The following is a 12,044-nucleotide window of genomic DNA, read 5'->3' as shown; positions in this document are numbered from 1 at the left end:
CACACACGCACACACACACACACACACACACACACACACACACACACACACACACATTACAAATCCACTCTCATGCGACTTCCTGTCAGCTTTGTCATTTGGTGTGTGTGTGTGTGTTGCAGGACAAGTGTTTTCAGTACTGGCCTACTGAGGACTCAGTGACTTACGGAGACTTCACAGTGGAGATTAAAGGAGACACGCTGTGTGACACGTTCATTCTCAGAGATCTGCAGCTCACACACGGCCCGGTGAGTGCACATTATGAGCTGATTTGCATTGTAATTTTTTGTAATACTTGCATTCTGCATTCAAGTTGCCTTGGTGTACTTTGGGAGTTAATATGTAAAGGCTGCTTGGATGAACTGTAATGCATGTTGGTGTGTGTGTGTGTGTTCTTAACAGGAGAAGCAGACACGTTTGGTTCGGCACTTTCATTTCCACGGCTGGCCAGAGATCGGGATCCCAGCCGAAGGTAAAGGGATGATCGACATCATCGCAGCGGTGCAGAAACAGCAGCAGCAGTCGGGCAACAACCCCATCGTCGTGCACTGCAGGTAATGTGTTTAACTAGCTGTCTAAATGAAGTCGCACTGTAGACCAGAGATTCCCAAACCATGTTTGTCAGCCGAAGCCCTTTGGCCTAAAATATCTACTTGAAGAACCCCCTGAGATTTTAAATTAATATTTCAGTAATTTAACAATACATTCATATGTTCATGGTTCACTGGTCACATGAAATGCAGGTAAACAAACAAAAAAACATTTTTTTTTATGTTTGTAATTTATTTATTTATTTTTTTAATTTTGATTTGTTTTGTTTTTTTATTTAAACATTATTTAATGCATTTTCTTTAAATTATATAATTAATTATTAGCTTTGCATCAACTCAAAACTCTTTTGAAGCTTTGTTGCAAACCCCAGTTTGGAAAAAAAGCCCACCTTCCGCTAGACTAATTAGAATTTTATTAATTATATTTGATAAAGATTAATCCAAACCTTACTACTATAATAAAATGTTTTCAGAGTGAAAACGTTATTACTTAACTACTTTATTAATAACTTTTAGCACTGAAAAAAATCAATGCTGCAAATTTTATCCCTATAACTTTTAGTGTATTTTGAGATACTATTAATAAGATACTAATATAGATTTTATTTTTCCATTTTCATTTTAGTTAAGGTTTTAGTAATTTTTTTAATGATTTTGTCATTTTTAGAAGTTGAGAATGCCTTAGCAACTAGCTGAAATAAAACGTTTCTAATACATTATTATATTTCAGTTACCTGTTATTTTATTTCAAGTAACAGACATATATTTTAATGGTTTTAATTGTAGTTTTAGTTAAATATAATAACCCTGATACCCTGAGTTAACTCTCAGTTGAAGCCTTTTGTTTGCATTTTAATATTTTTGAAACCTTTATAAAATGGATATAGTTTTGTTCAGCCTGTAATTTCCTGACTTGACTAAGTATGTCATGTATTTTGTATGTTTTTGTGTGCTCTTGCTCTGCAGTGCCGGAGCGGGTCGGACCGGTACGTTTATCGCTCTCAGTAATATTCTGGAGCGAGTGAAAGCCGAGGGTTTGCTGGATGTGTTTCAGACTGTGAAGAGTTTACGAATGCAGCGGCCACACATGGTGCAGACAGTGGTCAGTGCAAACCTTCATACACTTCATATCCATTACACATTTACATCAAGACCATCAAAAACTGATCACGGTAATCAGTAGTTTCTGTCAGAATACTACAATAAAACTGGTAACTTGCTATTGTTATTGCACCACTGTCATTTAAACAATTGTATGACTTAATGCAAGTAATATAAATGAAATAATATAAATGATTTAATTTGTAACGAATTAAATTCATATTAAATATATATTAGAAACAATATCTTATAATCAATATCATATTATAAATATAAAAATGTATTTCATTTATTAATGTGACATTATTTTATAATATTGTCATATTTGACAACCAATGCTACATTTCTGAAAGGGTTAATAAATCATTCTAAATATTTCTCAGTAGCCTGAGCCTTAAGTAAAGTATGAATTTTTATCAAATGATTTTATTAATGTATTATTCATTGTTCTTTCTTTCTGTCTGCAGGAACAGTATGATTTCTGCTACAGAGTGGTACAGGACTTTGTGGACATTTTCTCAGACTATGCCAATTTCAAATGATCTAATCTGCCTTAAATGTTTGAGTTTGATGCTTTTTTACACGTCAGTCGATCAGGATTTTACACCGCGACTGGAAGATAATTACGCTCTATTTTGCTATGCACTTCTCCTCGATGTTACTAAAAGACCACATCTATCTGTAATATACTAAGGCTACTAAAGTTTGAAAAAGTGTAAATTGTTTTGTCTTGTTTATAACACATTTAAATGGGTTATTTTATTTTGGTCTTAAATCGTCTTTTTTTCATGACGGATCATTCCAGTTGTTATTGTAAAATAGTGTTTTGTCTGTTTATTTGTTCAACTAATTATTTTAATTTTTTATTAAGCGACTCGTGTAGAATTTGTAAAGCTGTAGGTGGTTTGTATTTATGCATTATGTCGCAGACAGGACGTCCTGCCAGATAAAACATGTATGTGAATGTTCCATGCCATTTTATTTATTCAGAGTTATTGTCTTACAATTTATGAAAGATATCATTGTGTCAAAAATCATGTCTTTAACATTGTGCTCATCAGCCATTGCAAATGTGAACTTTTTTTTTTTTTTCAAAGCAGCAAATATACATAAAGAAAGCGAGTGAGATTATTTAGGTTTGACAGGATATGGCTAAAGTATTGTTCGTAAGAAAGGCACAAACACATTCACAATTCACATGGTGGAACATCAGCAAGAATTTCTATTAGATTCTATTATGCACAGAAACAACAACTGTATGAGACTCATGACCTTTGACCTTAAACATCCTGCCTCTGTTTCCCTGAGAATGATGCTGAGAAAAACTGCACAGGTTTTTTAAAGCACACACATCACTGATTGTTGCCTTGCAGAAGGCCAAGGATTTACAAATAAATGAACAAATGCATTATGAAATCACACTGTTGTCCTGTGTCTTATTTTTAGTTGGGCTTTTTGGATCAATAAAGGTTTAATCAGGTTTACAAAAGGCCAGTCATAAGAAAGAAAAACTAAAATGTACAAATGCAAATTAATAAATAAAAATGACTGAATAAAGGTTGAAAGTAAGTCAATAATACTATTTTAAAATAAGGGTATAATTAAAATGACAAAATTAAGGGTTCGTATGTTTTAACTACGCTTTTAAGTAATAACAATTAAATAAAATAATAAAAAACAATAATAATAAAATTATTTTTTTTATAAATTTTAAAAACGGTCAAATAAATCACATTTTTCTAAAATGCTAAAACATATTGAAAACACATTTGTAATGCTAAATAAATGTTTAAGCAGCATTTAACATTTTTATTGATACAAATAAAATAAAAATTTAATTAAATAAATAAATACATTTTCAGGTTTTGAGCTAAGCCAAAAAAAACCCTCAAAAAACGTTTAATTATTAAACCAACAGCTACTAAAATATATTGTAATTTTCTGTAAAGTTGCTTTGCAACGATTTGTATCGTGAAAAGCGCTATACAAATAAACTTGAATACTGCCATCTAGTGGACATGTTTGTTAGTGTTTTTGTAGTGTTTTCATGTTTTTTATTACTTTTAAATATATTTCTTTTGATTTTAATGATAAATTATTATAATTAAAATTCAAAATAGAAATGAAAATAACTTATATGTACAGACCTTTGGCCAAACCTGTTTTTAAACATTACACAGAAATGTATGGCTGCAGCTATACAGCTATGGCCAAGATATTTGACAAAAATGATTTAGCCCAGATAAAGACTCTGTATTTCTGTACTTCAGTCAGTAGATGTCACTGTTGTGTTTACTAATCCGCTGGAGGTTGAGGCCTACTCTTTCCTTGGAAAAAAAAAAGAGGCTTCTGTCTGGTAAATAATGTTGCACTGGAATAGTTTAGCAGAGTTTTATAGTACATAAACCTTATTCAGCATCCTCACATGTAACAGAGCATCATAACACTGACATCTTGAAGCATTTCTGGTAAGTTCAAGTTATGCTTTGTGTTTGTTGTGAGGGTAAAAGTGTACATGTCAGTTTAGTTTATTCTCCTGCTCTTTTCTGTCTGCTTGTCCACTGTTTGTGCAAGGTATCATCATAAGCATAGAGTTTAGAGACTGTTATGCAGTGAAAACCTCAAAGTGGCTGTTAAAACTAAGACTGAATCACTCCTAAGCCCTTCGGTCCCTCCAGGGTCCCTTCCAGTCCGGCTAAAGATATACCATCTCTGGCTCTTACTTTTCTCAGCATGCCTTTGTCCAAAGTGCTTTAATAAATTCTAATTTCATACAAAAGAATAGGAAACTACAGGAGGTTAGAATGAAAATGTGGAGTCGTTTCTGCCAAAGCCCAGCAGAGAGACTGTGCTCTAATAGAGCTGGGCATTAGGGGCCGATCTCTGCAGCACGCCTCACGTATGGGACCGCGCTACAGAGTCACGGTGTCCAAATGCAGTTAAAAACAAATGAAGCCTTCTCTTTAGATGAGAGCCGATTTCATTTGCTAACAGAGCCAGGTACGCCTGGAGTTTACAGCTGGAATGAACAAAATGAATTAGAGCGAAGGATTCACCGTTCATGTGTGTGTGATTATGCATATATATTGTGTCTAAATGCATGCAGTAGTGTTTCCTGACGAGCTTGTTATAATTTGTACTCTCAAAAATGTTAAGATATTGAGTTGGCCCGTGCAAATCCCTTTATTCCCGTTGGAGACAAAACAATCAACAAACACAATTTTAAATCAATATAATACATGCAATTTGTATTTTAGCCTGCTATGCAAGACTTTATTATAAGAAAGGAAATGTCAGTGAACAAATGTAATTATTCACTCTGGAATTATTGATGTGATACAAATGACAGATGTTAAAACTAGGGTTATTAGAGTTAACTAAAACTAAAAAAAAAATATTTTTGTTACTTGAAATACAATAAAAAATAAATAAAAAAATTAATCTGAAACAACATATTATATTTAAAAACTCAAACTTATTTGATTTCAGATAGTTTCCCAAGGCAGCATTTATAATTGTCCTTTTATTTAACTTGATGTACTAGAAAAAGACGTGTAAAAAAAAACAGTAGCTAATAAAAATGACAAGAGCACAACTAATTACTAAAACTTAAAAAAAAAAATATACAAATAAAACCTAATTCAAAATATTTATTTTATATCTCTAAAATAACTGTAACTATAACAGTGAGATATAATTTTATCTCAATCATACTAAAATAACTGTTAAAAACCTGTATGAAACCTGGCTTTTGCATTCTGTCATTATGCTCTTTCATCATATCACAAAATCAATTGCAATATGATTTTTAGACCAAACTCTGCAGCTCATGGTGAAGTTCTGTCACCATTTTTTACTCTTCTTCATGTCGTTCCAAACCCTTTATATTTTCTTCCATTGAACACGTTTTGCTATTATTTTCCAATGTGAATAAGTAGGGTTGCTGAGCTCCAGAAAAGGACTATACAAACAGAACCACAAAAATGCAGGTAAAGTAGTTCATATGATTTGTGTGCTATATTCTACATCCTCTCTGAAGCGTTTTTTGTTTTTTTTTTGGCTTTTGAGGACTTGGAAATGTCCTGCAAGAATCAACGGAGTCAACATAAGAGCAGTTGCATGCATGCTTTAGAGATGAGTCTGGATGTATGACTAGTGACTTTTTCTAGTTTTGTTGTATTTGTCCTTCCTGTAGTTCAAATGGTATGAGCAATGCAAAGATCATGGGCTTGTTTCCCACGGAAAGCAAGAACTGATCAAATGTGTACCTATATGCAATGGATAAAAGTGTTTGCCAAATGCATAAAGGTAAATTTATTGTTTGTTATAGTGCTTTAAAAGCAAGTCATTTTAGAGCAGACTTTTCAATTTGATGGGCCAAAAGTAATGTTGCATTATATGTAACCTTTCAAATTGATTACATTTAAAAAAAAAATAAACAATTTTAAATATTTTGAAATCAAATGAATTTTTTCTTTTTTATTTAAATGGAATTTTTTTTTTTAACAAAATGGCATGACAAGGTTTTTATTTTTAATTTTTTCCCCTTAATTTGTGATATTGCAATGTCTGGCCAAATCAAGGGTCATCATGGGCTGACTTTGGCCCGCATGGGCCCTTGTTTAAGCATCTCTGTTTTAGAGAAACAACTTGTTGTAGAGGTTTGGTAACTAGTCGACAGTGTTGTGCTTCAGCTTGTGACTTATTGTTAGGTTTTGTGACATTATTGACATAAAAATTACACACTTTATGTTTGCACACTTGATCAGTTTCAGGTACAATGCCCTTAAACATGCAACATTTTACAGATTCATTGTTCAGACGCCCCACCGACTAATCGGTTTTTAGCATCCGCACATCCTTAGCTTTCATGCATGTGTGCGTTTGTCTTTTCTTGCTCTCTCTGTGAAGTTCTCGATCTAATGTGCTCCTCAGAAGTGTGTGACTGCTTGTAGGTCGTCTGAAGTCGGAACGGCTCCCCCGATGCCAGACCTTGCTTCATTAAACCGCTTCTATAATTGCTCGACTCCAACACAAAACGCCTCGTGTCTGTATATTTGCAAATTTCATTTAACCTTAGCTTCTCCTTCCGTACCCCCTGTGGATAATCACTTTGTTTACCACAAATTAAACTCGGCCTGATTGTTTACCAGCCGCAAAGTCCCACCACATTTCTAGAAGCCTCGTTTATTTATTTCAATAATCGCAGAGCAGGGAGTCATGTATATGCCGCGCTCATCTACATGAAAATTGTACAATTAACTTTTGATTAACCAGCTTGTTCGTTTTTTTCGCGTACTTTCTCCCCACGCTCCGTCGTGTAATGGCTAGGCTGAATTGTAATAAACGCCTTTAAATTGGGAGCGGCCCTTCCTTTGAGTCGCATGAATGCGAGGAAGCGTTGAATAAATGCTCGATAGAACAATAGCGCAGGCTGCCAGTCTGTGGTGTCATCTTTAAGTATGCAAGGATGAAAGCCTCGCGATTTGTCCATCAAAACAAATAAGAAAGGAAGCCGCTAATTCAGATGGCAGGAAGTCAAGTGCTTTTGAGTGGCCGCGCCACGCGCTCCCCCCGCGCACATCGCTAATGACTGCGGGAGGTGGGGGTCTCTCTCCGTCACGTAGTATACTTATCTCAAGTCTTGAGAACAATTAGGGCGGACAATAACTATAGAATGACTTTTTGTTGTGCGCCGGCTGCCTGTAGCAGCAGCGGAGCGCGATAACGCCGTCGGGAGACCGCCGGAAAGTCTCTCCAGACCGCGGCCGGGGCTGCAGACCCTCGATTTCGCTCTCCGCGGCCTCTGGTGCAGCGCGCGCCGAAAGGTTGCACTTTTATACTGCTGAATGAACGGCATCTTGACACGTTTCTTCTGGCAAGCCATAAATTCCTTTGAGGAGATGAACAATAGGAGTTGATTTGGAATACTTTTGTAAACAGGGTGGTAAACAACTGATGCAAAATCGCTTGATTATTATTATTACATTTTTTTTTTATCAGGCTCTTAAAGAAAACCTAAATGTCACAGATTACAAATGCTGCAGTTAACCATTGCGCCAATGTCATCTAGCTACTTGTGAATGTCAACAATGATTGATGAGTCACTTTTATGTGCATTTTTAATCATTTAAAATTTTACAATTACACATCCCACACATTACATTGTGGGAAACAGTAATTCATTTAGTGTGCGCTCTTATCATTTGCTGCACAGTGGTAGTATGCTCTTCCTGATTTAGCCAGTGTTCCCTAATGCAATACTACAGTACCAAACTGCATACTGTGCATTATTCACTGTATTACCCATACTACTTTTTAAAGATTATTTTTAAACAATAATATTGCTGTGAAGTAGTTTGTATATACATTCCAAACTACACTGGTGTTACATGATATGATGTTTATGTTGAACATTTAATTCAGAGAATAACCTCCAGTTATCATATTAGAAATAACAATTGAAGGTTGATGTTACTTCTGGTTTATTCATCACGCGGGAAATAGAAGGTCAGGTTGAACGCATTGCATGCATTATTCACTGCAGTATGTTTTATATAAGTGTTGCATGTTTTATAAATTTTAGTAAGTTGTCTGGATATTCTAATGCATAGTCTATACCAGGGGTAGGCAAGTTCGGTCCTAGAGAGCCACAGTCCTGCAGAGTTCAGCTCCAACCCTAATCAAACACACCTGAACAAGCTAATCAATGTCTTCAGGATTACTAAAGCTATAGGCAGGTGAGTTTTTTTTTCAGGGTTGGAGCTGAACTCTGCAGGACTGCGGCTCTCTAGGACTGAACTTGCCTACCCCTTTTAGAGAGTTTTGGGCCAGTTGATCGAACTTTGTGACGACATCCAGTGATCAAGTGTATGTGCTTTAAAGCCTTGCAAACTTAATTTTTGTTATTTTTCAAACATGTTTTTGTGAATTCTGCTATGTCATCAAGGTCTGGCTGGATAGTGAAGATTAGACGTTGAGAATGACTTGTGATTGTATTGGTTACATTGGTTGAAATGGGTTGAAAATATAAACAAATCAGTATGTTCAACACGGTATGTATCAGTTTGCAGTGAACTTGTGTTTCTGAATGAGGGAAATATGTTTTTCTGACACATAACATATGGTGCTAAAACCAGTTATTTATGATGTTTGTGGCAGGGTCTGTGGAGATGTTGGGCAGACAAGTAACAACCTAAACTACTGGCCTAATAGAATAAAAAAATAGTACTTTTTAACCCCTTATGGTAGTATGCAATACAGAACATAACATGTTTTGGTGGAGACGATAGTTGACATTGTACAGTCTTTTTTGGTGAAGTGAGCGAAGTGACACAATACGAATCTATAGTTTGGTTGAGTATAATGGGAGCAGTGTGGTTCTGTCGTGTCGTGTCTGCGGTGTAGTCTTTGTGTGTCTCCAACACAGCTGCTTTTGTACAGCTTCATGCAGTGTTTTCATTCGAGAGGAAAAGAAGGCAAAAAAACCTCAATAAAAACGAGAAGAATTGTGAGTTCTTAAGACATCGGCCCCGCTCCATGGGGGAAAAGCACAGAAAGAGAGCAAGTGGCGGACAGAGTATGAGAGAGGAAAACAGAGCTGTGAACGGCAGCTGAGGTGAGATAAAACGAGCTTTGTGGCTTTTTTTTCACATACTACTGATGGCTGGCAACAAGGCTGGAGTGCCAGCAGAAACAGGAATATCTGATAGGTTATGTGTGTTGTATAATGAAAGAAGCCGAGACAGGGGACATGTTAGAAAGCAAGGTGATTCGCGTCCTCCCGGGACGATATTTCAGGATCCAGACGGGCACGACAGAATCTATAGAAGATCCACAGAGACTTTTGGGGTTGATCTATAGTTTATAAACTGACCAAAATAATTAGCATTCAAATGAGATTTGAGGAGCTCTTCTGACAGAGGAGGTGACGCCACCGAATTCCCCCGACTGCCACTCTGCATCACAGACGCCACTCTGATGCCCCATTTGTCTTCTCTTACCTCACTTTTACAACTCCGAAAGAGAGAAAAAAGCACTCAGCTGACAACACAGAGCCGCAGTCGGGTGCAGCGGAGTTGAAGAGGTGCTTTGCAAGTTTTTAGTCGCATGAATAATTCGATATCTGAGCTTGTTGTTGTGCTTTTGGAAGTATTTTTCAGAAATCTTAACAGCACGCTGGCTCTCTGTGTTTTTGGGGCTCCGTCTCGGTCTCTGTTGCAGCTCTGCGTCTTGTGTTCTCGGCCCACTTTGTTCCATCAAAATACACATTCAAGACACAAATTAGGGGCCCACCAAGTCGGCGCTTCTCTAACTGAATGTAGAAGCGGCGCACACATGCTGTCACAAAGGGAAGACAAGTCCGGGCGAGAGAGAGAGAGACAGTCGGGCGTCAGTCCAAGGCCCGCTAAGAGGCCATTGTTCGAACACAAGAGCCGCGGGCCTGGGAGGGAGATATGGGGGATTTAGCGACATTACTTGAAGCAGGGCTGCAGGAACGACAGGATTGGGGGATGACCAGATTAACGTGTCGTCCTGGAAGCCTCACGTCAACTTTATCTCCTTCCGCATGGCAGTGGCAACAAAGAGAACAACCTCAGTGCTTAAGGCCTTGAAGCAAAACCTGTAGAGTCCTCAGCCTGAAGTACCCACTTCTCGCTCTGTAGCGCACACGCGCGCGCCCTGTCGCATGTAAGGCGTAGCGGCTGTCAGCGCAGACAGCTCCGCTGGGATCCGGCAGGGCAGGGATGCCGGGGAAGAGAGGAACTTTGATGTAAGCTTGTAATCGTGGCGCTACAGCCTCAAATGCAGAGTCGACAAACAGCAAACAAAGCTTGTCAGTCAGAGCGCCAAACAAACAAAATAAAAATGTCTGCGGGGCGACTTCAAAAAGACTGCTGGAAAAGTTGAGGCCGGCAATACAAGAACAAAATAATTGTCTCTTTGTTCCGCGGTTTTGTAGGAGAATTCAAACAAAGGGAAATTTAGTCGCTGGGACGCATTTGAATAAGTAGAACATGAGAGCGCAGAGACTTGACTCTGGTTATATAAGCGCTTGGATCTTATAAGAGTCTTTTAGAAATGGATGAAGGAATGAATGTGAAGGTTCAGGTTTCCCAAAAAGTATTGCCACTTAAGTCATAGGCTACTTAGAAATGTATGAATGCCATTGCATTAGATGTTGGACCGAGTGTGAACAAATTATGCTGTTCTCTTCACTTTTGCTGTTCAAAAATGTGTAATCTGTAAGATTTTTTTAATTTATTTATTTGTTTTGAAGAAATTACTTTTATTCAGGAAGAATGCATTAAATTGTTCAAAAGTGACAGTTTAGAGTTTTATAATGTTACAAAAGATTTCTATTTCAAATAAATGCTGTTCTTTTGAACTTTCTGCTCATCAGAGAATCCTGAAAAAAAAAATCACGATTTCCATAAAAATATTAAATATGAAGTTACATAAGCAGCACAACTGTTTTCAACATTGATAATAATCAGAAATGTTTCGTGAGCAGCAAATCAGCATATTAGAATGATTTCTGAAGGATCATGTGACACTGAAGACTGGAGTAATGATGCTGAAAATTCAGCTTTTCTTCTCAGGAATAAATTACATTTTAAAATACATTCAAATAGAAAACGGTTCATTTAAATAGAAATAATAGTACTGTTTTACTGTATTTTTAATCAAATGAATGCAGCCTTCGTTAGCTTAAGAGACTTAGTAGTGTAAATAGTTCTCTTCAAATTCACATAGGGATGAACTATTATTTTATCACATTTTTCAACCTTTCTTTTTGTCAAATGTTTTGCTTGCATTGCTTGTTTTGCATTTTATCTTCATTGTATGTATATGAAATGGATTGAATTGTGGAAAGTTTCTCTATATGGCAAGTTTATATAAGATGCATTAGCAATGTCCCTGAAAAATAAATTTGTTTCAGAGATGTAGCAAGTTATTATATTTGAATGAAAAATCACAAAAACAACCTTATTTTAAAATGCTGTGAACTGAATAATTCACAGTTATACCTGGAACATGTATTTAGAAAGCAAACGGGGTCAGCTTTGAGTTCATGTTGACTTAAAAACATCTGATTTCTGGGCTAATTGTTTCGATATTGTGTTGTCTAGTCAAGTGGAATGGCATTCAGATATCTCTTATGTCCTCTGAGCATCTAAAAATTCATCCCACTGAAATAAATGATGCCACCGCTACTTGATTTATTTACAAAGTCGATGAATCTGGAACTTTTTGACAGAATGTTTGCAAAGAGAGGTGAGATAAACAGCTACTGAAGTGGAAACCGTTCCAATAAAAGAGTCAAGATTTTATCTCAACTCTCTGGTGGTTTTTGTTCAAATCGGTTTTTAAATCTAATTCAGAAACGCT

The 12,044-nt window shown here is 36.5% G+C and overlaps 1 protein-coding gene across 1 annotated transcript in view; it reads left to right on the top strand.

The window, feature by feature from the left end:
• The window catches only part of LOC107666716 (receptor-type tyrosine-protein phosphatase epsilon-like), an 82,740-nt gene extending 79,669 nt beyond the window's left edge, over positions 1-3,071 (top strand). The window contains exons 18-21 of the mRNA XM_016458148.1: positions 123-248; positions 403-554; positions 1,518-1,653; positions 2,120-3,071. Coding sequence (XP_016313634.1) covers positions 123-248; positions 403-554; positions 1,518-1,653; positions 2,120-2,194 — 489 coding nt within the window. The 3' untranslated portion in view covers positions 2,195-3,071. The remainder of the gene's footprint in view (positions 1-122; positions 249-402; positions 555-1,517; positions 1,654-2,119) is intronic.
• The last annotated feature ends 8,973 nt before the right edge of the window (positions 3,072-12,044 follow it).

This window comes from Sinocyclocheilus anshuiensis, unplaced genomic scaffold (assembly GCF_001515605.1).
Source record: "Sinocyclocheilus anshuiensis isolate Anshui unplaced genomic scaffold, SAMN03320099.WGS_v1.1 scaffold1500, whole genome shotgun sequence".
NCBI lineage: Eukaryota > Metazoa > Chordata > Actinopteri > Cypriniformes > Cyprinidae > Sinocyclocheilus > Sinocyclocheilus anshuiensis.
This window is presented reverse-complemented; position numbering and strand designations above follow the sequence as displayed.